The 23,413-nt window shown below is 39.7% G+C and overlaps 1 protein-coding gene across 1 annotated transcript in view; it reads right to left on the reverse strand.

The window, feature by feature from the left end:
- USP10 (ubiquitin specific peptidase 10) overlaps positions 1 to 23,413 on the reverse strand; it is a 48,875-nt gene that overhangs the window by 15,784 nt on the left and 9,678 nt on the right. Inside the window, exons 2-5 of the mRNA XM_017821001.1 lie at positions 14,402 to 14,470; positions 11,420 to 11,465; positions 5,826 to 6,842; positions 1,412 to 1,503 (exon numbers count right to left, since the gene is read on the reverse strand). Coding sequence (XP_017676490.1) covers positions 1,412 to 1,503; positions 5,826 to 6,842; positions 11,420 to 11,465; positions 14,402 to 14,470 — 1,224 coding nt within the window. The remainder of the gene's footprint in view (positions 1 to 1,411; positions 1,504 to 5,825; positions 6,843 to 11,419; positions 11,466 to 14,401; positions 14,471 to 23,413) is intronic.

The raw sequence follows: 23,413 nt of genomic DNA on the forward strand, positions 1-23,413 counted from the left end.
ATTTAAAATTCTATGCAAACTCTGTATTTTTATTATGTCGCTCAATCCCATAACACTGGAAAAGAAGATGAAGCTTTATCACAACATTAACAAGTGATGTGCAGAAGTTGTACTAAAAAAAAACCACAGCTTTTTATAACATGCAGTGATTTCAGTGACATTTTAATCGTGGCAAAAAGGAAAACATTTTGTCTAGGAGCAGGAGAGGAAAAGAACTTTCATAGGACAGACTTTATAAAATTAACAATTTGAAAATTGGCAAGAGATAACCTGTAACATGCTTTCTGACAAGAATGGAAGAAGCCGACAGATTTTACGTCAAAGGTGGTGATTCACCCCTGTACCCAAACCAAAAGTAACCCTCTGTGATGTGAGACATTCTGCAGTGTCAAGAGTTGGGAGCAACCAGTGAAACTCCAGAGCACACTGGGAGAATAACAGTTTAAAACCACCTCCTTGGTGAGACCAGTGAACACAGGAAATGCATTAAAAGACTGGAGGGAAATGACAAAAAAGGCATCGATCTCAACAGCTCCAGAGAGAGATTAATTTGGTCCCCACAGTGTGCAAAAATTGAATAATAAATTCCCACGTAACACTTCAAGACTGAAAAAATGGGAGCTAATATGTATATGTAACAGCTGAGTGCACAACTGGTTATATAAGACAAAAGCTGAAGTTTAAAGCACAATTGTTGCTCTGGAAATAGTTTATTAGGCTCTGTCATGATCAGTCTTGAAACTGGTCTTAGTATTTTTCCCTTGCAGTACCAGCACTCGGGGTATCCCAAATGTCACTCACAGTGAGCCTTGCTAACACAGGACATAATTTTAAAAATTATTAATTATTTTTATTAATATCATAATATAGCACTGAAGGACAATCTCTGTTCCCCAGGGTAAAAGTTATTTTTCCAGGGGAATACAATTCCAATACATTAAGAGCAGGCTCCTCCTCCACAATGTAATGTGCAAAAGGAATATTTTAAACAATAATAGTGACAGCCTGCTCAACAAAAACCCAAATGATCCCCTTACCAACTGCCAAGACAAAGCCCAAGAGTCAAGACAGTTACTTCAAGTACAGAAGATAAATAACCACCTAAATTGATGCAGAGTAAACATAATTAGAAATTAAAAGGTTTTCAATCGGGAGAAAGTCACAGTTCTGCAATATTTTGACACAGGTAGCAACTGCAAACAGGACTGGAGGGGAACTCTGGACCTGAGGCTCAAGGATCCCAAATGCCCTTGGATTTCTAGCTGCTACACTTCCCATCTTAACCACAGCAGCAGGATCTGGGAAGACAAACACTTTTATAAAATACTTACCAGAGAAATCCAGAAAAACTTTGACAGATATACTACACAAATTTTAACTTAAGAGCATTATTTTTTCCAGGGAAGGATACAGCATTGATGTAGCACCAGTTTCCTTTGTTGATCAGCCCTCGGGGTTGCAAAGACACTGGTTTATGTATTAGCCTTACACTTTCCAGTATTTCTGCAGGATGAGAAACAGTAAATTGAGCATCAACAAAACTCACATGTGGCCATCAAACAAGTATCTGTTGCTGCATCACAAAATAATTCAGTTCAATGTACAAGATTCCCAGAAACTTCAGCAAATCATTTTCACTCCATTTAAGCACTGCTTGTATTTCAAACCAGACGTGTTTCTTCCACCGGAGACATCCTGGAATTCGGGTCAGGAGGATGCTGGGACAAAAACCAACCACTGGCATTGCAAAACTGACAAGACCTATTTGGTTTTATTTTTGTTTCCTTAAAAGCAGATACTTTTATTTACATAGATACACAGATATAAAATCCCATTAGCTGGCAGCACTTGTCCCCAGTTTTAGGAAGTATTTCCCAAATTCTTCTGCTTTGAAGGGAGATGAAGATGACAGAGCAGTCCCAGTTTACAAGTTTCACCATCCACTATCTTACAACAAAAACATCTCAGTGCAAACAGACAGACAGATGTTACTGTGCTCTTCAGAACAGGCTGTTTTATTTACTGGTTTAAGACTTGCAAAATCTACGAGATAACAGCCTTACATAATGTAATTCCAATTGTTTTCCTGCTTCCAAAACCTTCAGCAATGAAGTTTAAAACTTAGGAACCACTGCACATAATTGTGCCTCAGTTATGAAACAAGAGCAGCACAGGGAGTTTTTCCAGGAATCCTGGCCTGTTATTTAGGTCCCCAAATAAAAACCATTTAAAGAAAATATTGGAGCTGGTGTATCTTAAATTTGCAGAATAAGGACAAGAGGTATACAAGTCAGAACAAACAGATGTAAATGAATGTGGCAATTGTCTACCAAGGGGGTTATTTATTTTTATAATAGATGTGAGGACCTTTATATGCAACCCTGCATAAACCTAAAGAGTTTGAGCTGTTTCTCTAGAAGGACAGATAAAATAACATGACACAGGTGGAAAAACAGAGGCACAAAGCCATAACTAAGCAGAGGAGGTGGCAGAACTGCCAACAAAATCCACGTCCTTCTACTTCCAAAATATCTCCTTACCTATAAGATTGTATTTCCTGCAGACACCACCAGTTCTAACCAAATAAAAATGACAAAAAAATAGGACATTTTTAAATCAGTCATCTATTACATAAAGAACCTGGCAGCTGAAAGAGCAGACAAAAAAATAAGATGTAAAATGGAAAATGTAGCAGAGAGGCAGGTGAAAACTCCTCTGTGAGTGCTGAAATAGTTATTGAATTACTGCTCAAGTATTTCAGGATGTATTAACAAAGCAGTAACATTTGAACTGTGTTGTGCACACATATAATCTTTCTGTTAATATAACTAAGCACTGCTGGAAATTAGGATAAAAATAGAGGAAAAAAACCTATATTTTGAATGTCTATCAGCAACTTTTGACATTAACTCTTCCCATTTTTGCACCATGCTAAAGAAAGATATTATTAGGACCTTTAGCATCCTCTTGTGGTCATAAAACTGCTTTGTAGCAGTGTCTAGTGCAATTACTGTGAGTTTATTTCTTTTAACAAAGAATTACCTTTGTGTACAGCATTCAATACCACATCTCCATCTAACATTTACACAGAAACTAAAAGAACTTTTACAAGAGTAACAGAAGAAAAATACACTTCGAACCATGAAAAAAACCATCTTAAAATTTCAAAACCTGTTAGAAAGCTCAAGTTATTAATCAAAAAGAACTCAAATTCCTTTTAGAGAATGACTGGTGAAAAGGCCTCAATTTGAAAACAGATCTAGAACACTATTAAGATTTTTGTAGGTAAACAAAACACATTTTGCTAAAGTTTATTCACCAGGTCTTGTTATTACAAGTACCTGTCAATTTTTTTTCTAAAAAAGGTTATTTCCTTATGAAAGCAAGTCCAAAGTTTAACAAGAGAGGAACCACATGGACACAGTCTCCAGGCTGAAGACACTCGTTAAAAGTTAGGAATTTAACACCTTAGATATTCAACACTCGGTCTGAGGCCCCTATTTGGAGAATATTCTGTCTCTCAGATCTTTCTTCAAACTGGACAATGATTAAAAAATCCCAGGACAACACTGCTGGATAACCCTACACAAAATCAGTATCTGCAAGAATGCAACAGGCTACATTTATGAAGTCATTTATAACCCCCCCAAACCTTGCATGTCTCCACTCCACAACTCCTTCAGTGCTCCAGCACTTACCTACCTTTGCAATAAGAAAATATTTTCTAATATGTAATATTGAAACACCTTTCTTACAATTTGAACTAATTCCTTTCTTTTTCTCTAGTCTTGGGAGAACAGTGAATCATCATGTGAATTTACATCAGTGGTCACTCCAACAATGTCAACTGAGACAAAGTAAATCCAAATTTTCCATGTTTGCCTACACGGTTTTCAAACCTTCCTTCTATTTTCACTGCTGCACTGTGGAATCTTCCTTAAGAAGTAATGCCCAGAGATTGGCATTTCCATCAAGTCCTCAACAGCAACAACAGAATTAGAGTTATCTTCCTCCTTTTCCATGTAAATTGGTATTAACACACAGTGGGAAAAAACTTCTTCTTCAGCTTTACTGAGGACACTCCTCAACTCCCTAAAACTTCCAGATCCTTTTCTCTAATTCTACTGCCAACCATGAGTGTGGGTGTTGAACAAAGCACTGAGGTTCCTGTTTTCCAAACAGGACAGAGAACACCAAAGAATGGAAAATAAAGAAAACCTCCTTTTTCCACAGAGCAAAGCACCGAGTACATTTACATGACATTCACATCTTCAAGTAAACATTTTATACCAAAATCAGCAGCATGTGAATTACAGAAATTGCAGCAACATAACTCCTACCTAAAGCAGCTACTAGGAGCAGCTGAATTCCTCTTATCTACACTTAGATTATCCCCCTGCCCAAACAACTAATAGTGAAGGTGCAAAAGACAACTTGCATAAAAATGACATTGCTATTTTACTACATTTAAGATACAACAAAAAGCTCTGCTCCCACCTGGTGGCAAAAAATAGTACAGAAGCAGTAAAAGTTCAGGAAGTTAACTTAGAGCTGAAGCAACCTGGACAAGATAAAAAATCTTTTTCATTTATGGCAAGCAGTTTTAGCTGTGTGCTTGTCACAAAATAGTTTTTAAGTTAAAAGTCATTACTAAAGGATAGCTTGAGATTTTCTTTAACACTGCATCGTTCTCCACATATATGGCATCATACAAACTGGAATCACCTGCTCATATATTTTTTTTTTAATACAGTCAACTGTGTTTGTAACACCTAAGTGGAAAGGACAAATTATTCTGACAGCTTTTCTCTCAACAGACAGTTCTGAGTAAGGAGGGGAGGAGAGGCAGGATCTACTCCTGGGCATTCTGAATAGTTATCTCCAGGTCAGCTTCTGTCAGAGCAGGAATCTGACTCGAAGCTGCCACACTCATTGCACTTGTAAATTAGTTTGTAGCACAAATGGCAGGATTCTTCACCTGCCTTTTCACATACAGACTAATTCACAGATTTAAATTAATTACTTTTGTCCCAACATTCATCAATTAATGACACAAAATGCAACCAACTGGGAAAACTTGGTGTTTTCTGACCGAAGCTGCAAAAAGGATCTCCTGCATTTTCTAGTATATCTCATTAGAACCACAAATATGACAGGACCAACAGGGAAAGTCTTTGTATCACTCGTTCCCTTTCCTGATGTACCCTCTGGACAGCTCCTTATGGTTTTTCTTGAGCAGGCAATAGCTAGCATTGTTTCTGGATAAAATAATATTGTTTATAATAATTAAGGATAATTCTTCAAAATTGGAAGGACAGACCTCTCAAACAGCACATCAGTAAATATAATATCCCTGAATTAGAATTTCTGAAGAAAGACCTATTTAGATGTTACACTTCAGCTGCTGTTCAGTGTCCAGGAATTTCAGCTACTTTGGTGTAAATACATTAATATTCTTGTTGCAATGGAATGCACCACAAGATAATAAATACTGGATAACGTACCACCATTTCCTATTCTCCTTGTTACAACAGCACAGAGCTGAACACAACCAGCCTATTTAAAAATCACAGATCATTTAAACACATTGTTTGACAAGCAGCAACAGTTTCACCGTATCTGGGATAATGACATGGCAATCCCTGGTTGGAATGTTTACTCAGAGGGATACAAAACTAGTTTATTCAAATTACAACCTTCGTGCAGTGTTTGAACAGTTGTCTTATTACCAGGGGAACATCACCAGAGGAATGTTTTCTATGAATATTGCACACTCCTGTTTACAAGCAGAGCTTGTAACATCCACTCGTGTGTATTAACTATACCTGCAATCTTTATGGCTACAGGATCCTCTGAAACTGGAACAGGTCCCTCTTTGACTTCAACCTGTTTTTCAGGGACCAGAGGAGATGTGGCAGGAGGGGTATACTTAGTCTCAACATAGACCACAGATGTGGAAGCAGAGGGCTTGGAATTGTGAAAAAGACTAGCCCACGATTTTGCAGGCTGATTAACGGGGACTGATCCTGCAACCGGGACCGTTGCCTCAGTAGTAGGTGAAGCTTCCTCAGGCTTAGCTTGGTCTGAGTCAGTGCTTTCCACAGTGTGCAATTCTACCCCATTGGCAGCTGTGTCCTCACCAGAGGATTCAAGTGTTTGTCCATTAGTAACGCCAAGACTTTCAGTAGTATCAGTACCAGCATAAGACTGTACACCAGCTGTCCTTAGGGGGCTATCTCTGACGGCCTCCGAGGGGAGGCAAAACTGTTCAGAATTAGGAACTCGGCATACCTCGGGCTGCCCGGCAGTCCTGGCATTGTCCAGAGCGCTGGGAACGGCCCCAGCAGGGACAGCTCCAGGCACGAAGTCCACGGAGTTGTCCGGGCTGTTGCAAGTCCTTGGCGTGGCCAGGGAGGGGATGTCTCCTGCCAGCTCCGTGTCCTCCGCGGGCAGTCCCGAGGAGTTGGCGTGGCCGTTCACCAGCGCCTCCGGGGGGGCCAAGCCATCGCTGACATCTTCCAGGTAACTGTAATATCCAGGGGGTCTTTTCTTCTTCTTTTTGCGCTCCCTCTGCCCGAGGCCTCCGGACAAGCCGTCGTTTTCCGCGTTGGAGCCGCTGTCCAAAGCCAGGCCGGGATCGCTGAACTGGCAGTCGATGGAGTTGTAGTTGGTTTCACTGAGAGCATCATCAGGGGGTTTCTGAGCAGGTGCACAACTGAGGATGAATTCTGGAGCCTGAGGATTCAGAGTACTTGAAATACTGTAGTCGGTGTTATTTAGGACAGATGATTGCGTCTCTATGACTTCGTTAACACCAAATTCAATTCTCTGATACTCTTCCCCTGGACAAGAGAAGGTAAATCTCAGTTAGAGAATTACAGCAAATCAAGAAGCTACAAGAGCAAGAAAAAAAACTCCTTATTTTTCTCCAACTCAACTCCGTTCCCTCAAACAAAAGTAATCCTTAACCTTGATCCTGAAGACCATTTCAAAACATCATTCTCTTAAAGACAGGAGCATGATTCAGGTTTTCTTACACAGAGTATGTAATTTTCCAGATCACTGCACAGCCCCTGCAAATAACCCCTATAAAATTCATCTCTTAAGAAAAACTATTAAAGCCCAACAACTTCAGAAATAATCTGCATTACGTTAATTACTGGATAATTGCCTATAAAATATGGTGCAATATTTAATTCGACATTTCTTGTAAAGCCAGTCTTTCCCACTGACAATTATAAAATCCAAGCCTCACCTCTAACTTTTCCATATATGAAGTTTGAGTTTTGGGGGGCTGGATTTGGTTTTCTTGGTGTGATCTATTATAATGAAAGGTTTAACACAATCCTTAATAACTCAAATATATTTTCATTAATTGCATGGAAACACTGAAATTACAGGTTTTGAAACTTTAGGCTCATCGATAATTTATTTGATCAGAACTGAATTTATTACTATGTAATAAATTACTCCAGGTTTCTCTGACAAGAAATACGACTGATACTCAACACAAGTCAGCATTCAACTTGTACATATGAGCAGTACTGAAAAATTATGAACAGGCTTTTTTGTTTTATTGATTTATTTATTTACCTTGGAACTTTAAAGAAACACTAACAGATATTCTCATGGAAGGCTGCATTATCCCAAAATATTGCTAGGCTGCAGTATCCCAAAATATTGCCAGTCACAAAGCTGTGCAGTTTCATGGCGTTTAATTAGTTATAATGCATGTGTGCTAACTAGTAACACTGAATACTTCAGTTACAACTCAGTAACTATAAAGAGATAAAAGGAATGCTAAAGGTAAGCTCACATTTTAGTCCTCTAAGTTTTGTAGCTCTTTATGACACTTATGTTACTGTACCAAACATATTAGTTTTACTATTTTGTGTTTCCTCAAAGATGGGGCTAAAACATGCATTTCGAATTTCTAAGACTGTAACTACAGAACCAAACACCACCAGATATTATTTCCAAAGGAATATAAGGGGATACACCACTGAATTTTTAAGATTTTGTGCAACTTACTATGTCTGACATGTCAATAAAGGGGTATTTTTGAGTACATCACAGACTCGATAAAAATGAGGCGAATTTTTTTTTTTTTTAAACACAACAAAAAGCAAGTAACAGTTCCCAAGGAAAAGATGTTATTCACACACCTAAGGAAATGATCCTATGGGAGGACAGAATCCAGTGGGGAATGTTTTGATACGTGACTGTCAACACAACAGCTTTAGCCCTCTCAAAACTCTCCCAATACTTTCTAGAAAAGTCTGCTGACAAACATTTCAGCTTAAAGAAAAACGTGAAAGAAACAGTAATCTACAGGGTACTATTTTTCAATATGAAATGAAGATTAACAAACCTTCAGTGTGTGTTGAGCTCTGAATTACACATGCAATACCAACATATCATGAACAAATGATAATAATACCGATGTTAATTGCTTTTCTGCTTTGATCTAGTAAATGAGAAGTAAACACGTCACGTATCGATTTCAATCTTGCTGCCAGTCAGACTAAAGGAGACTCTTTAAAAATAAAAAAGGGCAAAAAAACCTCTCCATACACATCTGGTTTCTCTAAATCATATTAACAAGAGCCTGACTTTCAAATCTCAAATTCTCTTCACCTCTCCCTGTGAGAAAGGCTTTTCTAACACCCTGCCTGTCTGGCTGCCAGTCACCAGCCACTTCTGCAACCGCTGACCAGCCGTCACCAACCCCAGAGAGGGCTGGAGTTTCTTGTAATAAAAACCAGCAGCCCAGAGACAGGGAGGTGGGAAGCTGCTGCCTGATATCCACTGAAGAGGGAAGGGCTGGGAGATGTCAGGAATCACCTCCTGCTCCAGGGGCTGTCAGTGCTGCACTGCCTGGCCTGTCCCTGCACATACAGCTCCAAACCAGCCACAGCTTCATTTGCAAAGGCAAAGCTTAAGGGGGGTTAAGGGATATGGGATCCAAATGCACAACAAAACTATTCCTCATTAGTTCATCTGCTCGTGGAGCAACTTGTTAAATCAAGCATGAACCAAGAGCTGGTTCTTTAGCCTTTGTTACAACACCATAAAGCACAAGCAACAACTGGTAACACCTAATATTCCTCCAACCTCGATAAGAATCAATTATTGGGCACATTTCAAACCCCTATCAGTTCAAATAATCTGTGATTTCATTTCCAAAATCCTAGTTAAAAAAATAATAATGGCTTCAAAACAAAGGATGTGGTTTCCCTTCATGGGAGAGTTCAGTCTGTCACAGCCCGAAGTAAAAGTTGTCACCTCTGCTCCCCTCTCCTGCTGCTCTCTCTCCAGCAAGCTCCCAGCACTTGGTTACCCAAAACTAATCCAGCAAAATCAATAATCCAAGTGAGCATTTTTTTTTCTAGTTTTGGTGCATTTATCAGTTTATCATACACTGAACAATCACAAGAGCCCTGGGGCAAGTGGGGAGCAGAAACCAAAATACAGCCCTCGGAGTTATGGCACAATGAACAGCGTAGGGTAAAATCGTGCCAAGAGCACCACTGACATTCCAGCATTTAACATACAAATTAGGAAATTACAGTTGAGGGATTAAACTTTACACCTTACAGCAGGATTAGAATAATAAATACCAGTAGTTACTGTATAGTTAGTCTGGGGAAGGATTGGCAGAAGCTCATTTACTGTAAGATTGTGTCGAGTTCATTTGAGAAAAAATGAGAGGCAATTTTTTCTATTTGTTTTGACTTTCCACTTTGCTTCAGGGCATCTTTGTTTCAATGCAGTTCACAGCTCTATTTCTGAATGGACTGAAACAGATCTATCTGTCATGTACAACATGGGATGCATATTGAAACAAGGATCAACAGATGCTCCAAGGACAGTCTGTGTACAACACCAAAATCTGTGAATACACAGCACTAATTAGTCTGGACAGAATTCTGCATATTAGAGCTTCAGCCACGACTTGAGTACTCCTAGTAAGTATTAACAGATATTCTAATTCCATAATAAAGTTAAATACTCAAGATAAATACATAAAAAACTAGACTATATGACAACATGATGTGTGTCATCTTAAGCAAACATTCCAGTTTAGTTTCCACAGCTCCTTACACAGCCATCACAGTGATAATGTGCATGCACAGTACAGTGCAAGTTTGTTAAAGACATTTTTCAAGCAAAACCTAATGTGCTGTGTCATTACCTAATCTCAGGGCTGGGAGGGGTTCTCTCAAGGTCTAGGAATGATCTGAAAAACATTTGTACAAACCAACTTTCTGTGTGGCTTGTGAACATTAAAATCCCAGCCTGAAAGAACAAAACTCAAATCCACAGTTAAGACAAAGCAATATATGACTGAACCCCCCCGGCACCAACAGACAATTCACACCCTATGGTCTTTCTAACTCCTACTTAAAACTACTCAGGGTCCTAAAACTGCTCTTGTGCTAAATAAAGCTCCTGAATTGTCAGAAGTGTTGCCTATCTGGTTTCAAATGGGATCTGGGATCCTTCTTTATCACTGGCTATCTTGTTTATGTTTAAATGCAGGGCCAAAATCTCCAAGCATAATGATCAGGTGTTCTTTAACATTATTAAGTGTATTTTGGTCCTCTTTGGAGTACTTGTGAGAAATGTCCAGTCAGATACTTGCATTATTTTGAAGGAGATCTGATGTCATCCTCATATACACCTGGGTAACTCTCAGCTCCCTTCCTCTCCTCTGGTTCAGGGAAAAACCCAAACAGTAATTTACTGTGAAAGTCTGGTTTAAACTATACAGTGATGATCACATGGGAACTCCTACCTAGCTGCCCATTCCTTGTACCTGTGGAGTAAGGCCAGGCAGGGAGGTGTATGGGTTGAGGCAGAGTAGATGTGTGAATGTTGCAGCTTTAAAATGGGAACTCTGTAATGTATTTTTACATCAAGAGTCACACTTTTATCAAAAGAGAAAAAAAAAAAAAGGGATTCTCCAGAAAAACAGCTGAGCCAGACAGAAACAAGAGTCAGAGGGAACACAGAACAGAGGAGTCTTCAGGCTGCAACTGCCAGAAATTGCTCTTTGCTGAACACTATGAGTTATTTATTCACCAGCATTCAAGTTCCCCCCCACATTTTCACAGCTACATCCTACAATGTTTCAGCAAGACACCAAGACTCTGTGGCAGCACAATCAAGGAGGAATGAGCATGTCCACTGCAATTAGCTGAAGCTCAATGCAGTATTTTCCAAACCTCTCACAGATGTCATTCAATAAAGCAGTTTAAAAACCAACCTGCCTACTAAATGCACATATACCTGCTAAGCAAGTTTTAATGATTATATTTAAAGGGAGGTTGCAGTAAATCTAAGGAAAGTGTCACAACCTTTAAGTTGGGGGAAAAAAAAAAAAGATCTTGATTTCTTACCATCATGAAAAACTTACCTGTGGATTTAATACCACATGAAACAGTTTCATTGTATGGGGGGAGCTGTACAAAAAAGAAATGAAACTTATTTAAAGGCAAAGCAAATCCATAAACATTTGATATCAGTTTCATTTGAAATATCCGAATCCTTTCAAAATAACATCATTATTTGATTTTCAGAGAGTATGTCTTGAACTTATGCTTCTATATTTATCAAATCCCACTCTGCAGCTCCAGGCTCCTTGCAGATTACCACAATTACTGAAAGATAAAGATTATCTTGGTTACACACCACAGGCTCATCAACCTCTCCAGCAATTCACCTCACAGCATCAGGACCTTTCTTCATCAACACTAACTCCCCACGCTTTTAGGATGAGGAACAAATACCCTCTGTTTAGACAAAAAATGGACACCAAATCACCTGTGAAAGGTGAACCACATTTTTGCACAGACAACAATCACACCTAAACCTTTTGACTCTCAGCCTGGTTCAGCTGTAGTGTGGCTCTTGAAATGTTTCAGCTGAGGTATATTCTTAAACACATTTACCAGCTTGATATAATGTAACCACACTGCACGGTTTTTACATGGACTGTAAATACAAGTAGTATAAAACAGTGGCATCAACACTCAGTGCTTGACAGGACTCTTGCTGTGGTGGGTAATTTCTCATCCCCCCTCACCTGCCCCTAAACTCCCTGAGCAGCTGAGAGCCTTCTCCTGTGCCTGCAGGACCTGGCAGCCACGGTTACCCTGCATTCCAGTGGCTCCCTGGAGAACAGCGGGACTGGTTCTGCAGTGGGAGATAAAACATTGAGTGCACAGTGCAGCTTGACAGTGCTATTCTAAATAGTGACTCTAATGGTGCAACAAAGAAAAGAGTTTTCTATTCAAGTTTTCAATTCTCTAAAGCTATAGATACTTACATATTGCCTTCTTAATGCACTGCAGACAGCAGTGCAGCACAGGTGGCAAGGAAAATATTCCTAAAATGCCATTATAAAAAGTGCATAAAAAGAACACATGCTGGAAATTCACTTATAAACCACAATACATCTTAATATATCATCTTTGCAGGCCAAAAATGAGAAACAGTGGGTCAGAAAGAGGTTCCAGACTGTTTAGAGCCTACTATCCATATTAATTTTGAACACGGGTTCAATAAGACTTTATAGTTAGAGCTAAAAAAATTCCTCTAAATGCCTACAGCAAACAGCTTGTGACAAACTTTGTAATTTTGTGATAAACTTTGTATTTCAAAGATTCAAAGGCCTTCAGAAAATATGAAGTTTAAAAAAAAAAAAGAAGTCAGCCTCTTGGTCTCCTACACATCTGATCCATCGACAGCAGCTTTGGAAAGAAGAGATTTCTGAGCTGACTTGTCCCGTACAACTGGGTCACCAGAACCATCTCAGTCAACATGTCTGACAGGACGTGTACTACAAATGTCACCTGTAAAAGGGACATTCCAGACACCCTTTAGCTTTAAGCAGTCCCTTGGCTCAGTCCCCCTTCAGTGTGTAGGTGAAGGCCCTGCAGCACGATGTGTGTCAAACACACGGCACCACCATCAGCTCTGTCCTGCCCTTCTGGAACTGCATCATCTTTTTCAGACCAATTTTCTCTGAAATATCTGCACTGTGTAAAACTAATAAGCATCGCTTTTATTTCATCATCCAGATAATTAAAACATCGAACTGAACCAGATCAAGGGCAAACTTAAGGACCATTTATTTTGACAGCTAACTGGGTACACCCGAGACAGTCAGAAAATGAAGTGAGACTGGTTCTAATGCTGTAGGTTCATTTTTCCTCGACAGACTTTGGGAACAGCTTTACAAAATCCCAAATATGACATTTTTATCTTTCCCAGTGTCAGAAGAGCTGATGGGGGGCACTTAAGGTGATGCTGCATGGGATGCAGATGTCACTGCTGAGATTGCATTTGTGGTGGGGAAACAGCAAATCATCAGAACTACCACGTATTCCCTGAAGATCTTCCTGCACTGCTTCCCACCTACCAGAGAAGGTACAAAACTCTCCCAAGAGGCAAGTAAAAACTATCTTTTTCTTTCTTAACTTCCCTCACTCCCACCCCACCCCATTCCCCTCATGCCCTTTTATTGTTTAGCAGTATTATACTAATTATCCTCGGAAAATTAAGCTACAGGAAACTAAGTCCCATTAACAATGGTCTGTAAACTGTGACAAAAGGATTTCCCCCATCTACAGCTCAAGTGTTCATTTCCTTTATGCTGAGAGGGGAGGATGGAAGCATGACCAAAATGCTGGAATGGAAATGTCTGGAGGAAATACATGGAAACTGAACTAGAGGGAAATCATTTCTTGAGTCTGGAGATTAGAACAAGGGGATAATACTCTTCCTTATGAAGGAAAATGGTTTCATCATTCTCTACCAAGAACTACAGAGAATAAGAGCCTCCAATAAGAGTGTGTAATGAACTCAGACACAAAGACAACTGTTCCTACTCTGTGGTTCTCACTGACACTGTAATTAGTTCATTATTGCTGCATCTCTCAGACCTCACACACAGCTTTCCCTTTAAGCACAGCACTGAGGGTCAGCAGTGCTCCACCTGTCCAAAAATATAAAGAATCCCTGTGCTTCAAAAGGCTCACCAGACTGAGAAGCCCAACTAATTACCAAGAACACTGCTGAGAAGTTTTCTCCATACCCACCCCTTAACAAAAACCCACTAAAGCTGAGGTAACAGGGCTGGAAAACTCCCTGTCATCGTCCTATCACCAGTTCAGATACTCCAGCTCTGAAAGCAGAAGGTGGAATAACTAATTTATCTCTAAAAATTGACTGAACATCCACATACATGGAAAGAAGACAACTGATCAGTATCTCCCCTTCGTAAATTAGCAAGCTAAGGGAATGATAAATTAATTGTATTGTTGTATTTCAAATTCACACAAAGAGATGTAGCTTTAAAATGTTATTTCTAAAAGAAGTTTAAAGCAGATCTTACCTCAACAGAGCATCGTGGAGTCACAAAGAACTGATTAAATTCATCAGGGCTGAATTCCCCAAAAATATACTAAAAATAAAAGAGAAGGATCTTTGTTAAAGAAGGATTTACATTAAAAACAATTAATAAATTCATAATGAAATCTATTAGGATACTACAGTTCAAAAAGATCTGTGTGTTGGGAGTCAGAAACTCTGTTTACATCCCAACCCTCATCTTAGTTCCTTCCCAAGTCTTTAGCAAAGTACAGCAAGTAAAAAAACACAGTTTTCTTACACAAAAAGTGATTTATACACATGCACTTTTTATGTGTTTGACCGTTTTAGTGTTTTCAAAAAAATATTAATATAATCTGGTTTAAACTGCAAACAATTCCAACAGTCAAAACAACCTGGAACATCTGTGATACGAAGGGTGAAGCACAGTTAAACATTTAATGCTTTAAAAACTTCCCACAGCCAAGTGCCAACCACCAAGTGAGACAGTTCAACCCCCAAACCCAACACATCCCTAAATTGTACCCGAGTGCCTTCACAGTTCTTGGCACAGGATTTAAGCTTGATTTACACCCTTAATATAACCAAGCCATTTTTATTCAGCAACATATGAGCTAGAATTTATCCTATTGCAACTACACACCTAAGAAAAACACTTGCTGAATCATCACTGTGTTTCAGGAGGTATTTTTGATGCAGTCATGCAACAGAAGAAAACAATCTCAACTGTAAACTATTAAAAGTTATATAAATCCAACTCTAATTCCTCCATGTAATAAGACTAAATTTATCAAGATTTTTAAGCAAGGTATCACAGGCCTGGTACTTCTTTCTGAGCAGAAGAAAATGCTTCTTTTTTAATTAGGGAATGAGACAAAAATTGAACCAGGTGGTCATTAATGCAACCTTAGTGGAACTGCTTTAATGGTGTATTCACACCGAGAAATGTTGTGGCTGTTTCTGCCAGGACTTTACAAATTTACCAACATCTAACCCAAAAACTAGTCCTAGTCAGACTATAGTGCAAAAGACCCATCCCACTTGGGCCTGAAGAAATCTGTAATTTTATCTGATTTATTTAACAATGCTTTATACAAGCAAACACAAAGTAAACCAAGCAGAAGATCTCCATCAAGTAAACTGAGAAAAATCTTATTTCAAAAGAAACTTAAGTCCATAGGACTGATGCCACTAAATCTAGTCAGTTTAACCAACCTCCCTGTCCTCTGCTCATCTCTCAAGAAATTATTTCTGCAAACACAACAGAATTTTCTACCCTTTTTAAGACACTGAAGTGAAAAAGAACCGTGACATCACATCACTTGGCAAGTATAACAATCTCTACCCAAAAAAAGGATCCAGAGGGGGAAAAGCCAATGTATTTTAAGCAATTAAAAGTGTAGCTCCCTGCCTGCTGTCCATCCATCCATCCTCAATCCCAAGGAATCAGTGGGCCTGGTCTCTACAAATCAGCTATGTAAGAAAATACTTGGCTTGGCTCTAAACAGTATCAGAAAGACATCACTGCAGTACTTGCCCTGAACCATTAATTCAAATTTAAAGGTTTTGTTGCACCTGAAACACCTAAGTAGGAAACAATTTTAACCAAGAGCACTAGAATTTTATAAAAGCAACACACCCTTACAAGACAATCTCATTATTAGCATGAGCTTTTGGGGTCCTACCTTGTACCCCTGAAATTATTCCACCTAACCTCAAAAGCTTTAAAATTAGCTTTACTCCCAAACAAACAAAATCTAATACTTGGAACAATCAAAGACTTAATTAAATTATTTACACAACTTACACAAGCTACTCACCATCAGCATTAATTCACACCCCACTCTACAAATAACATTTCAACACAGAGATACATCAGCACCCATTAAAACTTTGCCAAACCCGTTTCAGATTATTTCAATTGCAATTTTAATATATTTTCAAGTGTGCATTTGCCTAAGAAACAAACACACCCATTAGCACTGCATCCAATTGATGCCTTTAAATGCCCAACTAACTTGCCCTGAGCTGTTATCAATCTGTAAACTTGTATGGGATGCTAATTCGAGGTCCTAATCACGGGTCATAGATGGACTCCACAAGCTCCAAGGAAAAAGTGGGATCAGACACAGGCTGCTCAGGTCAGCCCTGGTGCAGGTGAGAGCTTGTGCTCAGGGATAAGCTGCTTGTCATGGGCCATCCCTGGCGTGCCAGGGCAGCAGCAGCCTCCCCCTCACCCCCACAGCTGCCCAGGAGCCAAGGACACACAGTGCACGTGGGCACAGCTCAGCTGGCCCAGGCAGCAACACCCAGGCCTGGCACCATCAATAACGCAGAAACTCCAGTAGATCTGGCAACATGCAACCCAAAAATATTAAAAACCGTTACCACTGAAGAGCTGAGGTTTAACTAAGAGCTCTACCCAAATTTGGTTTTGAGGTAAAATTAAAAAATCAAGCTTTCTCCAGGCAAAAAAAATACTGTTTGGCATTCAATTGCTTATTGCAAAGATTGATTTGGATTTATAGCCTGAGACAAAACCACAGCTGCTTGAAAAGCATGTTTAACAGTAGTCAATGGTGCCAGTGTTCACTCACACAGGAGAGCAGGAACAAAGCTCAGGAGATCCACTTTCACACCAAGACTAGGTCTGGAAGAGAAACTCCAAGAGAATATTGGGGGAAAGTTTTGAAAATTCCCAATTGTAACACTACCCCCAGACTTACTTTTAAAGATACATAATCCCTAAGAGGCTTAGTTCAGTCAAACCTGACCTCCCTCTCCTTCCCAATCCATCTGCACAACCCATATAAAAGCTTTTCTGTTCTGGCTGCTGGAAGGAATCCTCTCTCTCTTTTTTGGGAGCACGTATTTCACGCTGCATTTCTCCTGCTCCTCCCCAGATTATTTAACTCTGCAGAGCAATCCCTGACCTTGCACTGAGTGTGCTCAAGGGTCCCTTAAGATACCTGGTGAGCTCCATTTCTGCCACAGATTAGGAGCAATATCAAAACAGTATCACGCAAATCTCAATGATTTTCCACTTGCAGCTGTATAAGAAGACCAGGTGGAAAATAATAACTTCCTCTGGGGGGGATGCAAGAGTGTGTGGAAGGAATGAGGCTTTGTGGAATTCCTGGAGCAGGGGATACATGGGACAACAACTCCACCTTTGCTACCTTTCCACTTTCTGGGCAGTGTGACCAAACTTCTCCTTTGGGGTGGAAAAACAAAAGAGCAAACCCCAAACACACTGATGGATCTATTTAATTTTGCCATTCCCAGCTGTGACCCAATTTGACCATTTACCAGAGATGGACAATATATTAGTAAACATAATAAAATTACCATGATTTAACTCAAGTGAGTGAACACACACCAACATAATCAAATGCTTTGCTTACACTGCACCATCAAAAAATTATGTTTTTCCATCTAGGATCTTCCATATTGAGGTTTAACAATCAACCAGTTAAAAAAGACAATTATTCACAAGGGTTGGTTTCCACCTTGTTTTTTTGAATGCTCGTTTCCACACACACAAGTTCTGTACTTCTGGAGTTTTCAAATGTGAATGTCTTCTTGCAGATGTCACATCTATGAGACCAAGGATGAAATAAAATTAAACAATGCTTGAATAAACCTTAAGACTGAGATGGCATTAGGTGGGATGGTAGGTGACATACCCAAATCTCTCCTTTCAGACACTGACACTACAACAGTCAGTACATAAATGAAAAAATATTTTTTAAAAATGAATGTGAAATAAAGTGTACTTTCTGCCATACTAAAATGGTATCTCTTCACATGAAGCTGCAGGTGATGTGGGTGCTCCAGTACTTCAGATTTACTTTATTTGCCTTACTTTCACTGATTGAGATTTTGCAATTAAAGTTTGGGCACTGAATTCAAAACATTCTCACACAGCTTTTGGGAGTACAAAAAAGAAAAGTACAACTACACTTCTGAAAATAATTGAAAGAAGCAGATAAAATTGTAGCTCTGCACTGCTTCCTGTGTGGCTGGAGAGAGGACACCAAAAAACCTGGATCTTTGCTTTCTTCTTGATGAAGCTAAAATTGTAACACTAGAATATTCTACAAATACTCTACAGATGGAATTTTCTTTTTTAAGTATAACACGTTTGCAATATATTTGTTCTATAATAAAGTTAAAACTGTTGAATGAATGAGACTATTACAGCTGGTACAGTGTTTCCAACTGACCACTGAGCTGCTGTCACCAATTTCCACGTTCAGCCTGACACGCTGCAAGGACTCAAGTTTCCCTGTATCCAGTACCTGCCTCCCAACATCAGTTCTCTTTAAAAAGCCACTCATGTTAGAGCAACATCCCAAATCCTGCTGATTGTCAGTCACTGGTGTTTCCAGTCACAACAGAACTGGAATCAGTTTCTAACTTAATCTCTATAATACGATTACAAGTGTAACATCCAGCTGCACTCCAGCAGAGTCTACACCCCTTGGAACAAATCATTTCATCAATGCCATCACCTTTATATCTTCAAGATATCAACTGCAGACAGATTATAACATAAATTGCACAAAATAAATTAACCAAACAAATCTACACAATAGATTCTGTTTTCCACCACACGGGAATTAAAGTAAAAGCACTTCTATATTTGTGCAATAACTCTGATCACCATAACTGACCAAGCAGCATCTTAACTACACAACAACACAAGTAATTCCAAGGAGGGGCAGGAAAAGACCCCAAAGGATTAAAATGCCTGACCTGCAAGCTCTCCCCATATTGACTGTTTTTTGCTGTGGTCTCCTTAGCCACTTGAAAAAAGGAGTGCTAATGTTACCCTACTGCCTGTAATGAAATCTCCACTGCTGTTCCAGTCTAGCAATAGGAACGCTGTCCTGGAGGAATAAAAGGAGGGTGAGTACGTGTTCCACAGCTGCTTGTCCTAGAAAAATGGGTAGAAATAGCACTGCTGATGCATCATCCTCCTGGCATCACCTGTGCTGCAGGAACGATAGGAAAATGAAGTGTCAACTTGTGCTTTCAAGAAGCATTAAGGCGGCTTTCATCTGCTCCCCAACAGCTTCAGATCTTCCAGGCAAATTAGTTAAAGCTGCAAATACTCCCACTTCAACTGCTTTTCCACAAAGGAGTTAAAAATAAGCTTTTACAGTTGAATTATGCTTGCCACCACTAAGGATCTTAAGCAGAAGGCCAAACAAGTCAGACTAGTTCCCATATAAACTGAACTGATGAAATAGTTGATTTATACCCTAAGTTAGACAATCTTGCCCACCCAGCTCCTCCTACAATGTGGACTTATTCTTAAAGCTCTGGGATAGGCTGGAGTAGAGGAAGAAAAGGAACCATTCAGCCAGAAGTGTGTTTTCTGGCAAGGAAAAAAGGGCACATGTGTATGACTGCACTTGGGTTTTATGAGCAGAGAAAACACTCTCACATTAGTCATCCCAGCAGCAAACCTGGCACCACTTCCTCACCCTTTACTCCCCCCCCATTTTCTCAAGGTTTATCACATTTTTTATAGAGTGTAGGAAAAGGCAGCCTTCCCTCAGGTTCTCCTTCCCTTTGAGCTGAAATCCATTCAAGCCTTGGTACCCAGATGATTACTTAATTGGATACAACAAGATTTTCCCAACTCCCAAATCTGAAGAAACTTATTGCTAAAATGCTTTAAAAAGCACAGGGGAAACTGTGAAACTGAAAAACAGGTTTGTTGTTTGGGCTTTGTTTAGGTTCTGAATTTGCAACCAACATGCCATAACCAGGAGCTATGACCACCACTGGCCATCCATTTACAACTCTAACACAGCCTACATAGGAGTATTTTAGGTAAATCACCTTCTGAAAAAATCCTATGTTGCCATACCCCTTTCATGAAAAAAATAAAAGTCCACTTTCTAAAATACAAACATATGGAAATGAAACTCTACTTTAAGGTGGAGCAGTTGCATATTAAAAAGCTTTTAACAGCTGAAAATGCAACAAATCATAAGCAAACTCTTAGTACAGCTTCCAGTCCTTTATCATTAGCCTGCAGCTTAAAACTAGAACATTAACACATCTCCATAGTGCCTGGAGAAAGATCAGAGCTAGGTAAATGTAGGTCAACTAAGCCCATGAGTCAGTGCAACTCTGCCTGCCCACCATTTAAGTTATCAAAGGCTCAAAAATATAATGTGTGACTGTACCATCCCTTTTTTCACCCCCAGATCAGGGTTTTCCTGGATGTTAGTACTAAAGTCTTACAGCTGAAGAGAGTTACACATTTTCTGCATTGCACATGAATTAATCTGAGGGGGATTTATTCCATTACGAAAAAAAAAAGAACGATCATTCTCAAAAAGTCATTTTCTGATCAGAGGGAAAACCAGTTCTCTGGCAGTACGGAAGCCCAGCTGTGGCTGTGGCATTACTGGAAGGGCAGGTTTCATGAACAAATGGCCCCTACAGCCCGATGTTATCTGAGGCTACAACGTGGGTCAGAACAGTTTATCCTGAATATTGGAACTCGGGTATTCACAGAAGCAGAGCAGGTTGTGCTCTTTTTCATCAATTATATAACATATTTCAAATCACAGCAACAAAGTGAACAATAACCATACCAAAACCTGCCAAAACACGAGCCAATTTCTTACACCCAAACAAATTCTGTTTATGTACACTCATCATTCTGTTACCAAAAATGAGGTGCCTGTTGGCACCCTTCCACTTCAAACAGCAGCTGCCACAGAGTGCATCAAGCCCAAGGAAGTTGGCTATAAATCGGTCATTATAGTCAGCAGGGGGAAGAAAGAGCAGAATAAAACCCAACCCATCATCTTACACAAACACCACTGTATTTATGAGCGTGGTGTTCTGGAAAGATTCCTTATCTTCTAGTCTCCAAACCAGGACTGCTTCAGCAAAAAACCTCTGCTGCTTCATAATTAAGATTTTCCCCAACTGACACTTCTGTTCCAAAAAACAGCAAAGAAAAACCCAAAACAGGCACAATCTTATTTTGTAAATAATCCCAGCACGAAGAGGGCAAAGCTGGTGTAGCCCTTCTCTGTGATCATAAAGCAGTGGCCTAGCAAAGGGAGGATTTATCCACATTTTATACACACCTTTTAATTTGCATCCTATGGGAGAGCATCACATATTCTGGATGAGAAAACACCTTCCCTGCACCTTCCCCAGAACCCAAGGTGAGAACATAACACATCACACAAACAGGGCTGCAGTGAAGAGCAGGCATTTTGGGACCACAGCAGGATACCTGGAGAGTGTGCTCCTGACAGTGAGCAAAAGGGGAGATAACAACTCAATTATCAGAGGTGATTACAGCAACTCTCAGCTCTTTGGAGAGCAAAAGAGGAAATTTCTGACACCTTTACACCACCACTATGAGCCCACAGAACATCTGTCTGTGATGCACAGTAGTAACATTTTCCAATCTGTTTTCTTGCAATGTTAAATCAAAATACAAGCCAAACAAAAATACTTTCCTATTAAATTCTCCAAGCAGGCACTTCTTCCAAATACCAAAAGAAAAATAAATACTTCCAAAATGGTTCTGAATTCAAGAACAGTGGTTGATGAAACACCTATGGCCAAGGCTCTATCTTCACACCCCTGAAGAGTTAGAAAACACCAGCTTCAGCCTGGGTGTTCATTACTGAGCAAACACATTTACTTCAAGCTCTGCAGGCTCCTCTTGCACTGAACTAGTTATTGAGTCTAATGTGCAAATTGTAAACTCTCCATATAATGAAGAACAGAAATAATTAAGACCTGAATTATTCTGATTTACTACAGCATGATAAGCTCTGAGGAGAGAGAAGTTGGAAGTTACTCAAGAACACAGCCAGTTTAACCACTATTTTATTACAGGTGGGGCAGGCAAAACAATCCCTTAGTAATTTTATCTAATACTTCCCAGCACAAACCCCTTGGTGTTAGCCTTTTTTTTTTCTCTGCCAAACTAAAATCATTAGGGCTGCAATGTTCAGTGCCAGATACCTACAGTGGGACAAACTTCTAAGGAAATGGCAGTAAAATCAATTTGCAGCTGGAGAACACTGCTTTGGCCACATTAAATAGCAAACTGCCTTTTAACACCTCACAGATGTCCCCCCAAGTTCCAGGCATGCTGCATAAATCCATGTTTTTCTGTGGTTGACAGAATCTTTTATTCAGCAGATATTCCAGCAACTAAGATCCTGAAGGATTATGTTCAAGAAGCTTCTCTCAGTTCCTCCAGGTGGAAGGACAGCACATGCATCTTTTCTCCCATCCACATACTTTGTGGTATCCAGGAGCCAGCACATTCCTATCCCAGCAAGGCAGGATGCTCTGGGCTACTGGAACAAAGACAGGCTTTCCTGGAATGGCTTCCAGGCTGCAGAGGTGCCTGGTAGTGCCCTGGCAGAGCAAAGCCCTTCTTTTGTGCTTACTATACCTGAATTTACCTCACAGGCTACTTTTATCCTTCAAATCCTCGGTTTAAAGAAGTAAAACTAATAGACCTAGACGTGGATGAGGTTCTTAAAAAGAAAAAAGAGAAGCAGAGCTCTAGGAAGAAAAAGTGCAAGCATGTGAGCTGTAAGAAATTAAACAGGTTTAAATATAGGCACATTTTAAGTAGTTCAAGAATATTACAATTGGCTTGATGAGGCCAAAGATGAGGGACAGGAGTTAGATGAAGAGCTGACACAGGATCTGAGGTTACTGACAGAGATAGCAAAGGAGAAAAAAATTGGAAGGAACTGGTCTGTGCCTGCCAGATCACCCTTCCACCCCAAAAGCTAAATTATCCCCAAAATTCTGGAATCAGGTAATCCTTCTACTGTTGTCAAAAATCTTTTTAATTCAGTTTCAGCAGTCTGTATCTCATACTCCCTCTCTTGTGAGCTGCTCCATGTGCCTGAATAGTGGACACCCTTTCCATGCATGTAAAAGTGCCAACCTTGCAAATACACTGTCCAACATTCAGGGTGGCACCCCATTGAGATACAGAAAT

This window comes from Lepidothrix coronata, unplaced genomic scaffold (assembly GCF_001604755.1).
Source record: "Lepidothrix coronata isolate B3197 unplaced genomic scaffold, Lepidothrix_coronata-1.0 Scaffold87, whole genome shotgun sequence".
Lineage (NCBI taxonomy): Eukaryota > Metazoa > Chordata > Aves > Passeriformes > Pipridae > Lepidothrix > Lepidothrix coronata.